The sequence below is a fragment of the Colletotrichum lupini genome, chromosome 2, assembly GCF_023278565.1.
Source record: "Colletotrichum lupini chromosome 2, complete sequence".
NCBI lineage: Eukaryota > Fungi > Ascomycota > Sordariomycetes > Glomerellales > Glomerellaceae > Colletotrichum > Colletotrichum lupini.
This window is the reverse complement of record NC_064675.1, coordinates 6560433-6583051: the sequence shown is the minus strand read 5'-3', so window position 1 is coordinate 6583051 and position 22619 is coordinate 6560433. Positions and strand designations below refer to the sequence as shown.

The 22619-nt window shown below is 37.9% G+C and overlaps 4 protein-coding genes and 2 non-coding genes across 6 annotated transcripts; 4 read left to right on the top strand and 2 right to left on the bottom strand.

The window, feature by feature from the left end:
• Positions 1–92: 92 nt before the first annotated feature.
• CLUP02_04324 (uncharacterized protein) lies at positions 93–1879 on the top strand (the record flags this gene model as incomplete). The annotated part of the gene is made up of 3 exons (XM_049283339.1): positions 93–410; positions 492–1505; positions 1562–1879. The coding sequence occupies 3 exons, from the start codon at positions 93–95 to the stop codon at positions 1877–1879; spliced, it is 1650 nt and encodes a 549-aa protein (XP_049140482.1).
• A 292-nt stretch (positions 1880–2171) lies between these two features.
• On the bottom strand, positions 2172–2277 carry CLUP02_tRNA050. The gene has a single exon. It is a non-coding gene; the product is annotated as a tRNA-Met (tRNA).
• Positions 2278–2285: 8 nt separating this feature from the next.
• On the top strand, positions 2286–18121 carry CLUP02_04323 (uncharacterized protein; the record flags this gene model as incomplete). The annotated part of the gene is made up of 12 exons (XM_049283338.1): positions 2286–2325; positions 2387–2528; positions 2626–2885; positions 2948–3250; positions 3292–3364; positions 3532–3851; positions 13677–13687; positions 17096–17205; positions 17276–17356; positions 17565–17699; positions 17769–17999; positions 18070–18121. 12 exons carry the CDS (start codon positions 2286–2288, stop codon positions 18119–18121), a joined length of 1758 nt encoding a protein of 585 aa, XP_049140481.1.
• CLUP02_tRNA049 lies at positions 2380–2492 on the bottom strand. Its single transcript has one exon. It is a non-coding gene; the product is annotated as a tRNA-Arg (tRNA).
• Positions 18122–18624: 503 nt separating the features above from the next.
• Positions 18625–19314, top strand: CLUP02_04322 (uncharacterized protein; the record flags this gene model as incomplete). The annotated part of the gene is made up of 3 exons (XM_049283337.1): positions 18625–18718; positions 19077–19152; positions 19218–19314. The coding sequence occupies 3 exons, from the start codon at positions 18625–18627 to the stop codon at positions 19312–19314; spliced, it is 267 nt and encodes an 88-aa protein (XP_049140480.1).
• Positions 19315–19474: 160 nt separating this feature from the next.
• On the top strand, positions 19475–19612 carry CLUP02_04321 (uncharacterized protein; the record flags this gene model as incomplete). Its single annotated transcript, XM_049283336.1, has 1 exon — positions 19475–19612. One exon carries the CDS (start codon positions 19475–19477, stop codon positions 19610–19612), a length of 138 nt encoding a protein of 45 aa, XP_049140479.1.
• Between the last annotated feature and the right edge of the window lie 3007 nt (positions 19613–22619).

The following is a 22619-nucleotide window of genomic DNA, read 5'->3' as shown; positions in this document are numbered from 1 at the left end:
GGACAGCAATCACCACACCATTCGTCCATCGTCCACCCGGGCTGACATTTCCACGGCCGACAAACGAGGTCAATTGCATCGTCGTCGAAGCAATGTCGCAACCGTACGGCGAATCTGCTGGCTACTACGGTGGCCAGCAGCAACAACAGCAGCCTCCCTACGATCAAAAGTATACCCAGCAGTACAACAATGGATACCAGCAAGACTACAATCAACAACAAAACTACCAGCAGGGCGGTTACCAGCAAGGCTACGCCCCTCCGCCGCCTCCTCAGCAGGGCTTCGATAATGGGAGCAACGGCTACGGATACAATGCGCCGCCCCAGGGCTACGATCCCGAGAAGTACACCTTTGAGGAGGCTTTCAAGATTGAGAAGCCCAAGTGGAACGATCTTTGGGCTGCCATTCTGGTAAGATACACACCCTGTCGCGGCGACACCTCCAACACCGCGTAAATCCGATGGCATCCAATTGCTAATAACTCTGTGCAGTTCCTTGCCGTCTTCCTTGGCTTCGCGGCCGTCTCAGGCCTGACGATATCCGGCTACTCTGCGACAAAGGGCCTCAATGGCGGCGGCATCTACGATGGAGGTAACACCTTCGGCCTCAGCACGAACACAATCGTCCTCTTCGCCTTCGTTCTCGCGGTCGCAATCGTTCTAAGCTATGCGTACGTCTGGATGGCGCGCCTCTTCCCCAAAGCCTTCATCTGGGTCACGGGCATTCTCAACATCGTCTTCGCCCTCGTCACCGCAATTTACATGCTTTCCCGCAAGTACTACTCGGGTGGCATCGTCTTCCTCATCTTTGGCGTCTTCCTCGTCTTCGCCTTCATCAGCTGGATCCCCCGCATCCCCTTCTCCGCTCTGATGCTCAAGACTTCGATCCAGGTCTCCAAGAAGTACGGCCACGTCTACCTTGTCTCCTTCCTTGGTGGCATGCTCGGTGCCGCATTCGCGGCTTGGTACTCCGTCACCCTTGTCGCGACCTACTCCAAGTACCAGCCGTCGCAGAATAACCCTCAGTGCAGGAGTGGCCAGTGCAGCCAGGGCAAGGTTATCGGACTGATCGTCTTCATCACCTTTGCCATGTACTGGATCTCGGAGGTGCTCAAGAACGTGATTCACGTCACCATTTCAGGGGTCTACGGCTCGTGGTACTTCTGCGTCAACAACTTCCCCAAGGGCGTGACTCGCGGCGCGCTCAAGCGCTCTCTGACCTACAGCTTCGGCTCCATCAGCTTCGGTAGCTTGATCGTCGCCATTATCAACCTCCTCCGCCACCTGTGTTCCGTCGCCCAACAGCAGTCGGCCGCGGACGGCAACATTGTTTCGTACGTGCTATTCTGCATCTTGAGCTGCCTCATCTCTCTGCTCGACTGGGCCGTGACGTTCCTCAACCGATATGCCTTCTCGCACATTGCCCTCTACGGCAAGGCCTACATCCCCGCAGCCAAGGACACCTGGAAGATGATTAAGGATCGCGGCATCGACGCCCTTGTCAATGTGAGTATTTCCTTAAAGCCTCCTTTTTCTCGCATCAGTAGACTCATATATCCCAGGAATGCCTCATCGGCCCCGTTCTCTCCTTCGGCGCCACGTTCATCGGTTATGCTTGCGCTTTCCTTGCCTATCTGTACATGGTCTTCACCAACCCCGCCTACAACCAGGGCGGCAACTACACCCCTGTTGTCGTGGCCTTCTCCTTCCTCATCGGCTTGCAGATCGCCAACGTCTTCACCACGCCCATCTCGAGTGGTATCGATACCATTTTCGTGGCCTCTGCTTGGGACCCCCAGGTTCTCATGCGCGATCACCCTCAACTGTACGATGAGATGGCTCGCGTGTACCCTCAGGTCCAGCAGGCTATCCACGCCTAATGTGGAGCATAATTGTGTAGGAGTGTGAGTCAGTGGAGAGAGTCTCAGAGGAGACGTTGGAAGAGACTGGATACCCCAAGAGAAGTGCAATCCGTCCACTTGGACGACGAACTTAGTACTAATGAAGAAATGGCATTTTATCAACACGTCTTTCATATTTGAGTCATTCGCGCCGTGCCTGAGCATGTTCTTGTTCGCTATTGACTGAAGCAGAAGTCCGACTCACCAACCCACGACGTCAAATCAGCCGATGTGCAAAAAGGGAGCCATGACAACATCCAACAAAAGATAATGTCCCTAGCAAGGCTCGAACTTGCGACCTTTGGATATCCCTAGATGTTCTAGAGTCATATGTATTTAATATGAGACCAACGCTCTACCGACTGAGCCATAGAGACAGATGTTCATGTCTGCATCCGGCGGACAGATGGCCAAGGACCCTCAGGGTGGCAGAGGCGGTGAAAAGAAGGGGTTGGGGAACCCGGATGAGCAAAAGATATTGACCAGCCTGGGGGTCGAACCCAGAATCTCCTGATTACACGAATCTCTCAACTCTCGATCGGAGGGATGAAGGGGATCGTAGTCAGACGCCTTGCCATTGGGCCAACCGGCCTTGGAAGAAGATCCAAGTGGAACTGCTTGATGGAGAGTGAGGCAAGATCGGAGTTCATGAAAGAGAGAAGACGGGTTTGCGGGGCTGCTGCGAGAGAGGATTAGTCGTGGAGATCATGAAAAATTCTGCAAAGAGTTTTCGCGGATTTGGATGCAGATTTTTCACGATGGGGGCCGGCCGGCGGTGTTACGGTGGATTGTGGAGGCGGGTTGTCCGGGTCGGTGACGAGCGGATCGGAGGCGGGGGCCGGTGGTCTGTGGACGGCGAGTTTGGGTGGGGAACGCGGGGTCGGAATGGCGTCCGGAAGAGAATGGCAGCGGGGTGCTATCTATTACGGCAAACATTTCACAGAAGGCAGGGTGGGCTTTGGGCCTGGCTTCTCTTTCAAGCAGTGTCCAGTAAGGTATCAACGTTGGGTCACAGCGGCGGTCCATTAGCACAACACTCTCCAACAGCAGGGAAGCAGTTCAATCAAGTCCATAAGATCATTCAATTTGGTTGCCACTACTATAGCACTCATAACGCGTCCATCTTCACCAATTTTCACCTAATTCCCGTCCTTCATCCGTCTCTCCTCCCCCGAGCTCGCCTATTCTCGACTGCAACTCAGCCGGAATCTCCGCTTTTCCGCTTCAAGCGCCGTTTTCAAGCTCACGCGTTCCGCATCGTACCACGCAACGCTGGCTGCCATCCCTCCCTCCCTCCCCCGGAGGGCATTGTTCATCTCCCGATGCAACATTCACGCGTCACCGACGCGGGTCTCAGCAACTTACCAGTCACTGTTGGCCATCTGGACTAGACAAGTCACTGTTGGCCATCTGGACATCCTCAGATGTCTCTCCCACTTGGGTGTTCTCAACGGAGAACGTTCGGTGAGGGGTAATACTCAATTGCGCGACTCCGCAGGTGATTTTTTCCATTCCGTCTGAATCGTCAATCGTCAATTCATTGAATTCTCTAGTGAGTGATTCTATTCCCCCCGAATAGGTATTAGTAAACACAATCCCCCCCTCGGCCGGTTGAATCGGCGGGGCATCAGTCATGATTACATCTTCATCATGCTGTTCATTCGACTGGTCGGCCTCACGGCGCTCGACGTTCACCAAGAAGTCCACACGATCTTCGTTGCCGATTGCAGTCACCATCTCCCCTTTCCCACAAAATCAGCCAACGCACGCGTTCTCAACACGCCCACGGCACGAATGCCTGAACTTACTGTACACGTAGCCCCCGGCTTCATCGATTTCGATCACCAACAAGATGCCGTTGATGCGGCGCACGCGGAACCAGCTGTTCTCTCCCGCGATCCCCGCTTGTTTGTTTGTTTGTTTATACCATTTTACGCCGTGATGTCCTCAAGTGAGGCGAAAGGCGACTATATTATATTAAAATTATAAGACCGTATACCGTGCCCCGTAGAGCCTATATAATACCCTCCTATAAAATAATATAATATATACTCTAAGATTAACCCTTTTACCTAAGCATAGCCCCCTATAACATCTTATAACCTAAGGTAAATATACCCGGTAAGGTTCGAGCATTGCGCTAGTAATATAATAGACTAACTAAGTAGTATTCTATATATTTATAAAAAGACCGTCGTCGTGCTATAGTAAGTATTACCGCCCGAGGTAGAGAGTCTAGCTCTTTTAGTAAGTAGAGGGAGAGTAATATAGTATAAAGTAGTAAGGTTAGGGGAGGAGGTATATAATATATATCGTATTATAAAGTAATATAATATATTATATAGTAAGGTAAAGTGTTAATATAACGTAGATAAAGAGTAATATTATTATTAATACCGCTATATATAGACATAAGCTTCGTAGGGCTAACGGGGTATATAGCCTATTACGTATCCTAGTTAAACGAGCTATATTAATATACTCGCCCTATAAAATTAATATTCGCTAGGGGAGCTAACGGCCGTACTAATAAACCTATTATAGTAGGGGGGTTTAGCTTAAAAAGGTCTATTCTAAATAGTTAGTTAGGATACGAACTATATAGCACGTCCTATCGCATCGGTCTATTAGTATAAGGGCTAAGGGGGGCACCCCGAGACCTCTATTATAGCCGTACTATTTAATAATAAATACGGGTTTAGTATTACTATAACTACTTCCGCGCGCGCTAACCCGATTTTAATAAATATTAGTTTATTTTAAGTAGATATTAATAAAGAACCGGGAGCTCTGTAATAGTATAATATAAGTAGACTAGTCTTTATTAAGTTAATACTAAATAAAGTTAGCTCGGGCGAACTATAGCGTACCCCTGCGCGAGACTAAATAGTAATAATAGATATAGTTAAGTACCTTCTCCTTTTTATATAAGTAGCGGAGGTTAGTATTATTATAGTTATATAGGTAGTAGTATATAGCGTAGTCCCTATAGCCGGACCTAGCTAAAAAGAGCTAGTAAAGCTAGCGTTACGTAAGCGACTTTAGCTCGGGGCTCGCTACGTTATTAATAAGTAAAGCGAGGGCCTTATAGGAGTCTAGTTAGTAATCCTCTTACTAGCCCCGAAGTGTAGTTAGCTATCTTTCTTAGGTACGATACTTAATATAAGTAGTAATTAAGGGGCGTATAAGTAGGTTAGGGGGACTTATAATAGTACCCTTTTTAACTAACCGGTCCGCTATCTCGTTCTCTATAATACCCTTATAGCTAGGCGTTTAGCAGGAGGTAACGGGGACCCTAGCGTTCTTAGTAAGCTCTTTAAACTCGAGAATAGTATATTAAAAAAATAAGGGGGGGGCATTATTTAGGTACTTAATAGCGGCCTAGTTATCTAAGTAGACCGTAATAGCTATAGTAAACTTATTCCTAAGCCCTAGCGCCGCGTAAAGACTTATAATAGCCCCTTCTATCTTAGTATTAAAGACCTCGGCCCGGGGGAGGCGGCAGTACTTAAAATAAATTAGTTACGGTCCTTAGTAAATAGTATACCTAAAGCCCGTAGTTTTTAGAGTTATTTATAACTTATCTATATAAGCTATAATATACGTAGTAGGGAGAGATTCGTACTATTTATAATAGCTTTATATCTCTTCTATCTTAATTACTTTTTAAGTATTATTAAAGTTACTTATAATTAAAAAGTCGCGGGGTAATAAGGCTAGTTACGGGGGACGTTCGACTTAATTAGCTATTTAAGTAAGCGTAGTTAAGTAAGAGGGGTTTTTATAGTTATATAGTAGCTTATAATCGCGGATCCTCTAGGCTAGAGGATAAGAGTAGTTTAGTATAAAAAGCTTAATAGCGTAGCGGTCTCTAAGGGAGTCTAAGAGAAGCTCTATTAATAAAATACTTACCTCGCGTAGTAGCGCCGTAATTAGTATAGTCCGCTATACTAAGAGGGAGCCCTTTAAAGCGATATTAATAGGGGTCTAGAGGGTCTTAATAACCGACTTTAGCTTATATTAAACTTCCGGTCGGGCGCGTATCTTAGAGTTAACCCTAATTTTAAAAGTAAGTTAAGTCGGGCCGGGGTACTATAGCTTAGCGCTATATAGGGCCTTAGGGATAACAATAGTATAAATTATTTTACGTATAGTAGCGGGGGGCGTATTATTAAAGACTTTATTAAGACTTTTAATATAGCTAGCTATAAACCTAGCCTTGCTTCGGTAGTTAGCAATATAGCTATAGAAAAGTAGCTTTTTATTAAAAGTAATACTTAGCCACTTTATAATACCCTTCTCGTATAGTCTAATCTCCTTATTACCGTAGTAAATAGGGGGGGGGGTAATATCTCCGGCCCTCGGTAAGGTCCGCTTCGTAAGATAAAGGACTTCGGTCTTCTCGGGATTAAACCGAATAGTATTATCCCTACCCTAAGTAATAGTATTATTTAGAATTTACTATGCCCGGGAGGTAGCCTTAGTAAGGTCCCTCTTAATGCTTAGTATTATATAATTATTAATATAGCCGAATCTAGAGGACTCTGGGCTAATTTAATAGATCTACTTAGTATATAATAAAAAGAGGATAAGTAAGATTAGTAACCCCTATAATAAACCGTAAAAGAGGGAGGATATAAGTGTTAGTATCCCTATTATAGGGTAGTTAGTTCGAACCGTAGTTAACGAAGAGATCAATTAAACTATATAAATATTTACGTAAGTGTAAAAAGGAGGTTCTAACCGTAGGTTAGGCTAGCTATGATAATTATAAATAGGGCCCCTAATTAGCCCCTACGCAGTCGGCTATATACCGCGGTCGAATTAGATTTCTAATCTAATATTAACTTTCTCTTTCTTTTATTAATTTAACCGCTACGGTTAGAGGTATAATTCAACCTCGGGCCCGTCTACTAAGTCGTCTCCTTTTCCCCCTTTTCTCTATTCTTTTCGTATAACCTATCCCTCTATTCGTATAATAACTTTTCTACTACCTACGAATTACTCTAATCCCTTATTTAATACTACTTTTATAAAAGCGTTTACGAAGTTATTTTTACTATTAATTTAACAGATCTTAAGTATCTCGCGCCTTTCGTACGATTACCTAAGGGCTATAATATCAATTATAAACCTCTTTTCCTTCGTTATTCCCAATTTAACAAGGCATTCGTATAGTAAGTAAGAATTAGTATAAATAACCGTTAGAATAGGTAGAAAGCTAATTCGATCGGTAATTTTCCTTAGCGTCGTTAAAATCGCGTAGGAGAGGTTAACGCTATTAACTATACTATAGACCTCTAATACTAGCATACTTCTCGTTACCCGCTTACTTTTAGTTAATAAATAGTAGATTATATTACCGTATATAATAAATTCGCTCTCGCCCATACTCTCGTTAGCTAGGATAATAATATACCCCAATTACGAAGTAAGGTCGTTATTATTCGCAAATAACCTATTAATAAAGACGTAGAGCTTACTAATTATAAGGTTAATTAGGTAGTAAACGAGACCTCGATCGAGATTCGTTTACTACTACTTAAGCCGCTTATTAAGTACCTCGACGTTTCGTTTAGTTAGATCTATAGCTTACGCTACCTTAGTATAGTTAAAAATTACCTCGGGCTAATAAATACTCGCAATATATACCCCTCGCATAAGCTTAACCCTATACCGCTTTTTAATATCGGTTACGTTCGGGTTAACGAGGTTAATCTTCTTACCCTACCCCTTTTATTAAAAAATAACGGTTTCCCTTTTAATTATAAAAATCCCGCCGTTAAATACTAAGGGGGTATTTATTATAAGGACCTTTTTTAGCTTTGTTACGAAGCCCGCTTTCTAAAGCTCCTTATCCTCCTTCTTTATAAAGTTAATATTAGATAGGCCTAATATATCGTCGGTTTATATTCCGACGATCCTAAATTAGTTACTTTCGTACTCCGCAACTAGTAAGCACGGGTTATACGTAAAAGTAACTATTAATAATTAATTAATATAAAAATCGTAGTAAGTAGCCTATTAATAAGTACCCGATTCTACGAGCCTATATAATAGCTTAAGTACTTTAATAATCGTACCTTCTAAGTACTTACTAGCCATTTCTTTCAGTAAATAGGCCAGGATTTTCCTTATAAGCCCTATAGCCGATTAGGTATATACCTAGGTAATATCACAGCTCTAAATCTCATATCCCTTCTTCCGTAGCAATACTATTAATACTATTATTAATCATTAGCTATAGCGCTATATAGTAGGCGATTATATAAGTAGCGTCGCCTTTTTAATATCGCCGTACCCCTAAATTACGTATTTAGACTTCTCGTACGGTTAGGGTATTCTTTTTCTTTTAATTTTATAAACTATTCGCAATTTAAATATGCAAAGGTTTATATACTTTTCTAAATTATAGAGGATAAATTAATAAACCCCTCGATCGCACAGAGTATCTATTTTAATAAGATCTAATCCCTTATACAGCTTTCTAATAATTATAATTACGCCTTCCTTACGTAGTTTAACTACTAGCTCGAAATCGGCTTTCTTTTTTATTATATAAAAAGTATTAATTACCTCGTCGCTAATAATAAATTACCGCGTTAATACTTACCGTCGTAGTCTCCCGCAACGTATTAATACCCTTTTAGCAATTTCCTCTTTCTCGTCGTCTATTAGTACTACTACAACGATTTCGTTAAGGATAATTTCTTATACCTCTACCGCGGGTTATATAGCTTCCCCTAGCTCTTCTTCTTCTTATAGGCTAGAAATCACCTCGATAGGATCTATATAATATAGTCTAACTACCGTAATTAATATCTTAAATAGCTAGTCGTAATCTTTTATAACTACGTAAGAACGCTCGTCGATAAAAATTAATTTATATAGCTTAGCTTATTGTTAAGTAATTTCGCGCTATACTTGTATATCCGAATTTAGGGGCATATTTAAATTAACCCCTATGTTGGGCCTATTGCGCGTAGTAATTACCTTATTAACTTACCTTTTTACGCTTACCTCGCGCAGTGCCCGCATTACTTTTTTAACTACTTAAGCTCGCTAGCTTATATCTAGTAACGGTAGCGAGGCTAAGGTTATTTTTAGATATGCTCTAAATATTAGAAGCGTTAGTATAAGCCCGTTAGGCCCTATAGTATTATTATAGTATTTAAGTGCCGTCTAGAAATATTCGTCGTCGTTAGAATCGGGATTTTCCTCTTTAATAATTTTAAACGCTCTTTTTAACTACTAATACGCCCTTTCTACCTTTTTAATACTATAATACGCTTCGATAGGCACGATTTTTAACTATATACTATAAGCCGTCGTATTTTCTTTAAATTTTACTAACTTAAAACTAGTATTAGCGTTAGTTCTAATACCGTCTAGCGGTCCTTAGTATATATCGATCTAGCTTTTTCGTAGAGCTACCTATACTATTTTTACTTATAGATCCCGCAGGAATTGCCCTACTTAGAATAATATAGCCTCGTCGATTATATATAGGACCGGTCGACTATTTAAGTAAAAGATATCGATAACGATCTCTTAATTAAAGTTAAGCTTATTACGCAATTTGAATTTAAATCTGCGTAGGCTCTGCGTATTTATTTAGTATTAGTAATATACTTTCGTTAACTACTCTAGCGCCCCTATTTCGATATTATTATTACCTAAATGCTTCTAGAGGTTATATAGCCTCGCGACCGACGGGTAGCTAAATTTCTAATATAATTATCTAAGCTTACTTTCCGTTAGGTAATTAATTAACTTCGTATTATTAATAAGCCTTATAAACACGTACCCCTATCGTCGTTTAATTATTTCGAAGTACTTGCGGCTAGAGATTCTATTCTTTATATTATTAAATATAATACCTAGTCGATCTATATCTTTTAAATATAAGAGAAATAGGGTATTAACGGGTAGGATATAGAAAGTTATCGTTCTAAAGTACGTCTCTACTTTTACTATACCTAGGGCGACGATTTCCTCGCTTAGGCCGAAGCTAATCCTCGTAATGCCCGCTATTAACGTATTAAGTGTTACTAGTGCGATTTTCTATAGCGCCTAGAATTGCCCTTTTCCTCTTATTAACTATTATAATACCTTAGTATCTAAGATAATCCTATAAAAATTGTCTAAGCCGTACCTTTCGTTTGTGTAGAATGCCTATACGAGCTTAGTATTCGAGTAATCTAGGTAGTATAAAAAGGACCCCTCTAGCTACCCTTAGAATTACTTAGTACCCTATCTCTTTTCTTTAAATATTAAGAGAGTAGAATTCTGCGCTATTAGATTCGTCCTTTTACCTACTTCCGTATTTATTATCTAAAGGACCTTCCCTTACTATCCGTAGATAAAAGCCTACTTATTAAGGGCTTTTACTACCTTTTATTCGTTTAGCCTCGTATATCCTCTTAAGGCTAACGGGGCAAAGAAAGAGTAGTTAATATCGTTAACTTCGTTATAATCTAATTCGTCGGTATAGGGGGTAAAATCTTCCTTATTTTCTAAATCTCCTATAGGGTATAGGTACTTTAGGCTACTAAATTAGCTACTTTCGCTAGGTTCCGTACCCCCGGATCTACCCTTATATATAACGAGGAATTAGTTAAATTAATAAGGGCTAGTTTTATTATTTACTACCCTCGATTTTCTATATTATTCGTACGATTTAGCACGCTCTTTTTCGGAGTAGTTACTTAACTAATATCTATCCTTTTTATAAATAAAACACTACTTTTTCCGTTACCCTACTCGCGAGTTAAATCTCTACCTATTTAATAAATCTAGGATTCCCTATTAACAATTACTATACCTAACTTCCTTTCCTTTCCTATTATACGTTTAGTCGACCTAATACTACTAGTAAGGGCCGTCGTACGCTTAGAAGTAAGTTTAGCGCGGCATTCTTACCTTAATATTAAAACTAAATCTTAGCCTCGAGCAGAGCGTCTCGTAGTCTTTAGGTACTTAGTATAAATTTATTTTCGCCTTTAGAACGCGCTAAACTATAGTATAGAGATATCTAACTTTCCGCTCGTTAGTCCCCTTATTTAACTAGGTTTTCGCTAACTTATTAATTTGATCAATAAGCTCTTTAAGGATTTCTACTCGCGATTTACCCTCTATTATCCTAGCTATAAATATAAAAAAAATCGCTCGTAGCTTAGATAGGAGCTCTAGGTTCTTATTATAAGTCTCGAAGCGGCTTCGGATTACGTTAATTATACTAAAAAAGTCGTTTCGATCGAAATTACGCACCGCTTCGTAATAATAATTAGAGGCTTTACCTACGAGTACGATATTAACTACCGAATAATACTAGTATTCCCTAATTCCGACTTTTTTATAATAATCGTAAAATATCGTTAGGGTTTTTTATAAGACCTTATACTTCCCCCTAGAGTATAATTTCTCTTTCGGAAAGATCTTTTTAAAGTTTATAAACTACTTCGTATTTACCGCTAGATTTTTAGTATTTATATGCGATCCCTGCGTCGCTACGTACTATTAGTAACTTCGGGTAGTCTATTTCCTTTCTTACTAACCGATTAGTACCGAATTTCGCATTAGTAGCGGCGACGAGCTATAGATTAAAATAGGCAGAATTATCGATTATCGTACTTCTAGTACTATATTTTACCTCTATATATCCTTCTATAATAATAAATTACTATTAGTAATTATAAAAAGGAAATCTAAGTCGTTTACCCTTTTTCTAAATTCGTTAAAGCGATTATACGCCCTATCGACTTATACCTAAGTCCATATTACGAATTCCTCCTCCGTAATCGTCGCTACTAGGATTTTATAAAGTTCTTACGATTATAATTACGCTAGTAATACCCCTCGCCCATAGAGGAATCTATTAACTACTTTCGCAATTCCTAAGCTTACGCTTACGAACCATTCGTCTAGCTAATAGCTAAGGTCGTTTGCGATCTTATAGAATAGGGGTTACCCCTATAGCCCCTTTTTCTCGTAGACCTTAGTTAAATAGATTAATACTACGTCAATTTGCTCGCCGTTAGGCTAATCTGCGATTCTATATATCCACGTCCCCTAATAGTCCGGGTTAATATTTACCTATTTATAAGGGATAGGGATTCCATCTAGGATCGGGTTTCGCCCTCTCCTTCCTTACCCTAACTCGCTAAGGGTCGTACCCTAGCTTATGCTCATATTAGTAGTTACTAACGTATTTAATTTTAATAGGGATATATCTAATCCGCGCGCCGGTCATAATAAATCCGTACTTTTGCTACTTAACGAATTTATTAGGGTCTAGGAGATTCCCGCTTCCTCTCGCCGTCTCGCTACTACTCTCGTTTCTACCCTCTCTAGCGATTACTACTACCTTTTTAAATCGCTAGCCATCGTACTTATTAAGATCCTCTTTTTTATTTAGTATAAAAGGGTAGGTTTTAGTAGTTCCTTTTTCTAATAGCAGTAGTAGACGTTTATATTACCATAGGACGATATAGTAATTAGTCTCGGGATCTTTACTAGTTACCGATTTCCGCTTTTCCGTATACTTCTAGCCTCCTAAGCCTCGTACTCTCCGTAATTTCTAAATCCCCTCCTCCCTCGTTAAACCGTCCCCTATACTATATTCCTAAATAATACTCGGGGGGTAATTAAGGGAGCTACGGGGAGGTCGTTTAAATCGCGGGCTTAAAGTCGTACCCGTAAAATCCTAGTAGTAGTAGACTTTTTCTATATACCGTAAATCTCTTAGCTTAATAACTCTTATACACTTCTTATTACGCTAACTAAGAATATCTACGTTTAGAAATCCTTTTTCTTAATTACGTAGTACTTTTTTATATTATATTATTAAGCTCGCCCGTCGCGCTAATTAACTAAGCGGGTAGTCGCCGCGTAAGTATTTCCTTCTACCGATTTAACTAATTAATTTCTAATCGCGGGCCGGCTATAAAAAAGTTATTTAGTAAAAAGGCTACTTAAAGCGACGGCGAAAAACTAGTTACTTAAGCAGTTCTATTAATTAACGTAGTTTAACGTAGTAAACGTCGACCTCTCGTAAGTAGTAAAGGGCTATAATTACTTAATTCCGTACGGTATTTAAAAATCGCCCCCTTTTTCGTCTACTTCCGTAAGGTTAATTAATACGAATCTCCTATCCCGTACGGTATTAAGAGGTCGTCTCTTTTATATAGCAAGATACCTTACCGATTTACGATAGTAGAATTTAACTACTAATTAGTATTAGTATCCCTATTATAGGGTAGTTAGTTCGAACCGTAGTTAATAAAGAGATTAATTAAACTATATAAATATTTACGTAGGTATAAAAAGGAGGTTCTAACCGTAGGTTAGGCTAGCTACGATAATCGTAAATAGGGCCCCTAATTAGCCCCTGCGCAGTCGGCTATATGCCGCGGTCGAATTGGACTTCCAATCTAACAATAAGAATTTAGTATTTTTTATAACGGACCGAGGCTTAGCGCGACTAGTTAAAGTACTATACCTAGGTAATAATATTCTTAAGCTAACCCTATACCCAGAGCTAATTATATAGCTAGTTATATAGTACTAAGTTAAAGGCTTTTTTAATATTTATTATAACGATAATAACGACTAGCTTTTTATTAAAAATAGCTTATATATCGTAGGCTATTACCTTAGCTATATCTATAGCCGATCGCTTAGGTAGTACCCTGGCTATTTATAAGTTAAGTACGCCTTAGGTAATAGTAATATAGGATATCCTCCTAGTTATAAGGCGCTCTAGCCCCTTCCCTAGGGTCACTAAAAGTAAGATCGGGCACTAGCCCTTATAAGTACGCATATCCCGGTTAGGCTTTAGTATTATTATTACTTTAGCGTCTCGCTAGGCCTTAGGGTAGTACCTAAGTACGAGATAGGCTTAATAAAAGTAACGGACGTAGTTACTAATATACGGCTAATAAGCCCGTAATATTAAGACCGTAATATTATCCGCGCTAGGGGTAGTATTTCCCGCGCTAAGTATTATATTATTTACTTTATACTAATAGATAGTAAGATCCTAAGGTAATAGTTAATAAGGGCGTATTATAAAGTCGAGATATACGTCGTCCTCTATAGTTATACGCTTTAGGAGCTTTTTTTTTAAAGGAGTATTGCCTTTTTAGTAAGTTTAGTAATTATGTTCTTACCGTCCTATAGAGGAGGGGATTAGACCTAAGGCCTAGGCCGGTTCTAATTTATAATTCGGTATATATCCGAATCCTTTTTAATAAAAGAGACTATTCTAGCTTATATAGTAGCCTTGGCCCTTTATATAGTACTATTACGTTACTAATTAGCTATAGCTATAATAAGAGATTAGGGGTTAGCTACGTATGCCGCTTTAAAGCGTTTATTAGCCTTAGTATATAATTCGTCCTACTACTTCGTCCCCCTACTCCCTATATAGTACGGGGTAGAAGAGGAAGTATAGGTATACCGAAGTATATTATTAAGGCTCTCCGTAGCTAAATCGAGGTTTTATATAGTATCGTATATAGTATATATTACCTAAGTTAGCTCTCTAACCCTCTCTGCGAACTATAGTATATTCTTTAGTTTAATCCTTTACTTTTTTTTTTTTAGCTAATACGTATTACCTAAGCTAGCGGGAAGGGGGATAGTTATAATAAGGGTATTATAGTCCGATCTAGTATATATATAGCTAGTAATCTAAGTCCGGGCTAGGGGGACGTTAGAGATAGCTAGGTCGAGTACGTTACCCGCTTTATAAGTAGGGACCCCTACGGGGTTTAATATAATAAGGTAGTAGCTATCTATTTAGTTAGTAAAGTAGTTCCTAGGGGTATATAAGGGGGTCCCCGGTTACTAATTAATATAACAGGAGTTTAGATCCCCCGTAATAAGTAGCTTTTATAGGGGGGTTTAGTAGTTAAGTACTATTAATATATACTTCTTATTAGGGGCGCGGTAAATATTAAGGATATAATACTTTAAGATACGCACTCTAAATAAGTCTTAATAAGGGAGCTTTATAATATTAAACGCCGCTAAGTATAAGAGGGTCTAGTGGACGTATATAAGGACCCGGGGTTTATTAATAATCGTAGCCTAGCTCTAAACTAGCGAGTATAGGGCAAAGCTAGAGTAAGATTTAGTAATATTTTATAGTTTACTTATACTATATTATAGCTCTTATAGTAATAAAATATTTACTTATTCGAATTTAGTAATAATAAGGGCGTAGTCGTACTTATAGCCGTTCTTTTATACGTTAGCCTATAGTACTTTAATTTTAATACGTATTAAATACGCTAGTTACGGGTAGTTATAAAGTACCTACGCGAGGCGCTCTTATATTTACTCTTACTCTTCCTCTTTAGGGTAAGCTCCTCGTATTCTAAGCTATTTTTAGGGGGGAGTTTAGAGCCCTATTTCTTAAAAGGGGGGTAGTTACCGCTTTTTAAAATAGAATCTATAATACTATCTAACTCTATAATAATTAATTAGGTTTATTCTCGTCCGCTTAAGTAGTCTCTAATATTATACGTAGCTATACTAATAACTATAGACCCCTAAATAATATCCTTAGCAAGTCTCTTTACTTTAATACTTATAATCTTATCCTAGAGCTAGGCGCTTAGGGACTTTATAAAGTCTAACCTAGGGGCAGGGCTTAGGGGGAGGTCGAGCTTCGTAGCCTGTGCATAGAGTTCTCTACTTACCTTATATAGGAGTTTTTTTTATTAAGAGGTCTAGCGGATAATAATACCGTTTTTCCTCTAGGGGCGTATAGAGTAGCTCGTATAGTCGCTTATATATAGCCCTTAGTAGTTTATATACTAAGGGACGATTATAATATAGTCGCCGTTATATCCTAGCTTTTTATAATAATAGTAGCGTTAAGTTTTAGTATAGTCCTTAGAGCTATACTAATCTAAGTAGACCTAGTACTACTTAGGAAGGGGTCGGTAAGTAAGTAGCTAGGCTACTACCGATCTAAAGATACTAAAGGGCCTTTTTACTAGTCTTAGGAAGGATATAATATAAGTTATACGGGGGCCGTTCGTCGGGCTAGAGGTCTAGTAATAGAGGGGGGTTACTCCCGCTATTATTCTAACCTCGTCCCGGACGTACGTATTAGAGTCGAGGGGTTGCTTATTAAGGCCGGGGATCCGAGTCTTAACGCTTCTAATAATATAAATAAACTAAATCTCGGATCCCTTAATAATAGTTATATTAAAGAGTTTAAATAGCTAAGTATAGCGACTAAGTATAGCCTATCGTACTCCTAAGGTCTTCGGGATAAGTACGTAATTAGTTAGAACCCTAGTTACCGGGCTAATATCTTTACCCTTAAGCGAGTAGTTTTTAATAACTTTTTTATAAATAAACCGTGCCTTTATTTAATAATAAGGATTCTTAGGGTTAAAGTAGATAAAAATATAGGTATTAGGGGAGGGAAGTGCGTTTCTAACTCCCTTTTATAAGTCGCTCGTTATGCTTAAAGCTTAAGCTATAAGCCCCTTAGGCTAGTAATTAATAAGACGCTAAGTATAATAGCTAGAGCTCTAAGAGAGTGCTCTAGTAAAAGAGAGGCCCGTTATAATTTTATAATCTAGCTTATATTAAGAGGTTCTAGCGGGTAGTAGCTAAGGTTTTTTAAAAAGAGCCTCGAGCTCGGTAGTATAATAGCTTATAATAATAGCGTATTTAAAGTTTTTTAGTAACTAAAAGGACTCCTAAATAGCTATAAGGGTAATATCCCTTATAAAATAGAGGCTAAATAGACGAGTCCTAATCTTATTAATAGTCGTAGTCTTATTAAAACGCGCTCTATAGTTAGGGGGGGGTTAGGTTATTATTATTAGTCTAAGCTAAGTCGTAGTAATAGACGCGTCTAGCTTAGGTCTCGTAGTTAGAACTTTCGTAATCTTAGGAGTTATAGGTATTACTTTAGTAAAGTCCGGAATGCGGCGTTTTTTAATTAGGGACCGTAGTAGCGTAAACTAAACGATCGTAATAAAGCCCGAGAGGGTACTAAAAGTATCTAAAGAGGGTAATAACCGTAGTAGCGTATAGCGGCCGTCGCCTAAGCTAGTTATAGTTAGCATAGGAGAAAAAAAGGGGGGGGGGGTAGAATAGGCCTTGTTAAGGAGGTTAGTGTGGTAGAGTGGCCCGCACTAACAGTGCGTGCCAAGAAAAAGTATGTAGGAGGAAGGTTGCCGCGATCCCCGCGATCCCCGCGGGCCGCGACTTCGCGACCTCAATCACGATGCTAGCGACCTGGCTGCGCAGCGCTTCGAAGTCTATGGTTACATGAGGTGAACTCATCGTGTCTTACCTGACGCGTCTCTTCTTACGCGTTCTGTATCCAAACGAAGCGTGTCCCAGACACTGCTCGAACTCCAAGCTCGCGCGAAGCAAAACGAGAAAGAAGAAAGAAAATGCTGAAAAGGAAGGCACCGCTGCCTCGTTCTCCCTCGGCCGATGGAAGGAAAGGAGAATGATGAAAGGGAGGAGAAGAAAGAGGGAGGGAAGGAAACGAAAGGCTGCAAGCAGAGCCAATTTATCCTTACGACGCGTCGAGGTCCTTCACACCGCGTCTTTCCAACAGGGATGAGTGTCCGTACAAACTGTGGCTAGCCTATTGCCTAATCCGACTCTGCTGACCACCCTCCAGAAAGCACCTGCCAATACGTATCTCCTCTCGGCAGGACATCGTACGGCAGCCGCCCGAGGCGAGCCGGCAGAGTTCAGATGAGCACCGTCAATTGGAGTTTTGTGGTTGGAGAAAGTCGTATCTTTCGGATTTTTCGTGAATACTGCCTTCACTCGCATTTCTGAGGTCTCGACATTTTCCGTTGCCCAATTGCATGCATGGAAGAGGCCAAATAGTTGTTTTAAATCCCCTTCATGCCGCCAAAATCCACTCAACGTGCCATGAGAAACGCTCGTGTCCAAATCCATTCACAATTGTCGACGTTGATCGTGGCAGTTTTTCGATTCGATCTTCCGACGATAATTGTCACTTGTGTCGGCCCGGCAAGTGTCTCGTATCAACACTTTTAACTCGTACGTCTAATGTTGTCGGGAAGACCATCTTATATGTCTCATCGTCGGTTCTATAACCTCTATCTCCATCCTTGACGAAAATACCCTAGTCCTCTCCTCCTGCGAGCCACAAGATTGGGTTTCGGCTACAAGCTCAACAGAGGCACACTACCTTTCGACATCTAAGAGCTCCATAATCGATATAGTAACGTGGTGCGCGTAGCCCCTAACGAGCTCGCTTATAATAATATCGCGGCCCAGAAGGACATTATAGGCCATCGATCCCAGGGCGCGCCGGAATTCGAGAAATACTTAATATTTTATTAACCTATTCTTATGATATTTTTAACTATTATTAGCTCTAGTAATAAAGAGCATATAGTATTAAAACGATAGATATTCTATAGCTTTAATAAATACAGCTTAAGGGAGTAGTAACTACTTATTATAAGTATATTAATCTCTTTATCCGGCGATTATATTAGAGCTATATTAATGATAAATTAGTTAACTTAATACCTTAGTTTAACTTTACTATTTTTAATATTATTAGTAATCTAGTATTTAGTAAACTATTTAGATGCCCCGAGAAGTTAGACTATTACCCGTAGATTTATATTATTTTTATCTCTGCTCGACTCGGTACTATTATTCAAACTGCGAACCACTACCCGTTTTTGAAAAAGATCATGTTTAATCTTCTCGCGACTAAGTCGGCTAGGGCGAGCCAATGGAAGAACCTGAATAACGCCCAGGAGAAGCTCCAGAGACGCATCGAATTAGGTGGGAAGGATGGGAGGCCAGATCTTATCGAGGGTCTTTTAAAGAAGAAAAACGAGCTAGAAAGTACTATTAATTCCTTTCTTAAGACTTGATAAGTCTTTAGATAAGATATTTTCATACTAATAGCAGACTAGAACCTCTCCTTTAGGCAGCTTGCTACTAGTAGTAATGCCCTCGTTATCGGAGGGTAAGAGACCATAGTAACGCTACTACTATCCGGGTTACCTACTACCTCTTAACTAGTAAGCACGTGATAAGCAAGCTGGTATCCAAAGTCCGATCAACCTTCAAGACTGAGGATAAGATCAATATTACGTCTATGAATAAGCTTAGCTATATGCTTGCATGCCTGGACGAGGCCCTTCGGATGTATCCGTCGGTAGCAATGGGCTTGCCCCGGGTTACCCCCCGAGAAGACGCCACTATCTGCGGACGTTTCGTCCCCGGAAATATTAGTTTACCACTCTCTAGGAGTCGACCGATGACTGACATCGCGCAGACCACCGTTGCTATCCACCAATAGGCGATCTATCATAACGAAACCTACTTCAATGATCCCTTCAGCTTCCGCCCCGAGAGATTCCTCGGAGATCTAGAGTTTGCCACAGATAACCGCAATGCATTCCAGCCATTTCACATCGGGGCTCGGAATTGTTTGGTACGAAAGTAAGATTACCCCCCTCCTCTTGTGCACTTTACTTATTCTATGGGCCTGAGGAAGATTTTGCTGACCCGAACAACTTGGCTTATGTCGAAATGCGACTTATTTTAGCGCATCTGACTTGGAACTCTGACATGGAGCTGGCGGAAGAAAGCCGTGGATGGGTAGAGAAACAGAAGGTTTATAGCCTTTGGGGAAAAGGTCCTCTGAAGGTTCACCTGAGCCCAGTCTAGAGAGTTTAATCTAGTCCTTTAATCCAAGGGTCTTTTAGAAGTGTCGGATTAGAAATTTAATTTAACCGCGGTATATAGCCGACTACGCAGGGGCTAATTAGGGGCCCTATTTATAATTATCGTAGCTAGCCTAACCTACAGTTAGAGCCTCCTTTTTATACTTATTATATAAATATTTATATAATTTAATTAATCTCTTTATTAACTACGGTTTAAACTAACTACCCTATAATAAAAATATTAATACTAATTAATAATTAAATTTTATTATTATAAATTAGTAAAGTATCTTGTTATATAAAAAAAACGACTTTTTAATACTATATAGAATAAGAGAGTTATATTAATTAACTTTATAAAAATAAATAAAAAAAGAGGCGATTTTTAAATATTATATAGAATTAAGTAATCGTAGCCTTTTATTATTTATAAAGAATCGACGTTTATTACGTTAAACTACGTTAATTAATAAAATTACTTAAATAACTAGTTTTTTATAATTACTTTAAGTAGCTTTTTTACTAAATAACCTTTTTATAGCCGGCCCGTAATTAAAAATTAACTAGTTAAATTAATAAAAAAGAATACCTATATAATAACTACTTACCTAATTAATTAATATAATAAATAAGCTTAATAATATAATATAAAAAAGTACTACGTAATTAAAAAAAAGGATCTCTAAATATAAATATTTTTAATAAATATAATAAAAACCCGTATAGGAGTTATAAAACTAAAAGATCTATAGTATATAAAAAGTCTTAATATTATAAGAATTTTATAAATACGACTTTAAAGCCTACGATCTAAAAAATCTCCTCGTAGCCCCCTTAATTACCTCCCGAATATTACTTAAAAATATAATATAAAGGACGGTTTAATAAGAAAGGAGGGGATTTAAAAGTTTTAATAATATTAAGTTAAGAATATTATAGATCTCGGAGATTAATTTAAAAAAAAAGGCGGCTATTTTAAAATAGTTTTATAACTTCTTATTAAAGTTATAATTAGTTTAAAAAAAAGCTAAAAAGATATAGCTTTAAAAAACAAAAATTCCTCTAAAGAGCTACTAAAGAGCTCTTTTTTTATACTAAGCTCTTAGTACGTAATTATTAATTTAAAAAAATTAACTAAATAATAAAAGGGATCGCTAGTAAGTAATAATTACTTGATTATAATTAAGTTATAAAAAAGACTATTTAAAAAATATAAAATAGGGTACTAAAAAGCTATAAAAAAAAGATTTTTAAAGTATTTAGCCCTATTAAATATAAGTAATAAGTAGGTATTTTCGATAAGTCCTTAACGTTTACGATTTTATAAAAAAGAAGGCTTAACTTTATTAACTATACTTAATAGCTTATATAGCTCCTTTACGAGTTACTTAGTATTTATATTTAACTATTTTTATAAAATACCGCCCTAAAAAAGGTAAGTTAAGGAAAAAAGCTATTTAGAAATTACGGAGAGTATAAGGCTTAAAAAGTTAAAAATATATAAAATAGCGGATATTAATAACTAATAAAAGTTTTAAAACTAATTATTATATCGTTTTATAGTAATATAAACGTTTATTATTATTATTAAAAAAAGGAACTACTAAAACCTATCCTTTTATATTAAATAAAAAAGAGGATCTTAATAAATACGATAGTTAATAATTTAAAAGGGTAGTAATAATTACTAAAAATAATAAAAATAAAAATAATAGTAAAATAACGAGAAGAAGCGAGAATTTCTTAAACCTTAATATATTCGTTAGGTAGTAAAAGTATAGATTTATTATAATTAATATATAAATTAAATATATTCTTATTAAAATTAAATACGCTAATAACTACTAATACGAGCATAAGCTAGAGTATAATTTTTAGTAAGTTAAGGTAAAGAAGAAGGGGATAGAACCCGATCCTAAATAGAATCCTAATCCCTTATAAATAAGTAAATATTAACCTAAACTAATCCGTAGTTATGAACTTTACAAGAGGGAAAGTTGAAAAGGTAGAAAATCTAAAGAAAATAGTCTATCGAGATAGTGGGAGTATCTATTAATACTGTGTATTACTACTGTATAATCGATATCGAGAATCGCCCGAGTAGTTAGCAAAGGCAGAAATAAAAGAAAAATTTAACTTAAACTATTAGAGGACGTAAATATATAAAATTATAGATTAGCTTAATAATATATAAATTAATATAATATTAATCTATTTAACTAAAGTTTATAAATAAAAGGGGCTATAGGGGTAACCCCTATTTTATAAAATTATAAACGATCTTAATTATTAACTAAATAAATAGTTTATAAATATAAGCTTAGGAATTATAAAAATAGTTAATAAATTCCTCTATAAGTAAGGGGTATTACTAGCGTAATTATAGTTATAAGAACTATACGAAGTCCTAATAATAACGATTACGGAAAAAGAATTCGTACTATAGAACTAAATATAAGTTAATAGGGCGTATAATTATTTTAATAAATTTAAAAAAAGAGTAAACGACGTAGATTTCTTCCCTATAATTACTAATAGTAATTTGTTATTATAAAAGGATATATAAAAATAAAATATAGTATTTAAAAATATAATAAGCGACGATTTTATTTATTTTAATCTATAGCTCGTCGCCGTTACTAATATAAAATTTAGCGCCGATCGGCTAATATAAAAAAGAAAAAACGACCTAAAGTTATTAATAATACGTAGTAACGTAAGGATTATATATAAATATTAAAAATATAATAGTAAATACGAAGTAATTTATAAACTTTAAAAAGATCTTCTTAAAAAAGAAATTATACTTTAAGAGGAAGTATAAGGTCTTATAAAAAACCTTAATAATATTTTACGATTATTATAAAAAGGTTAGGATTAGGGAATATTAATATTATTTAATAATTAATATTATATTCATAAATAAAGCCTCTAATTATTATTATAAAGCGGTATATAATCTTAATTAAAACGACTTTCTTAATATTATTAATATAATTTAAAACTAC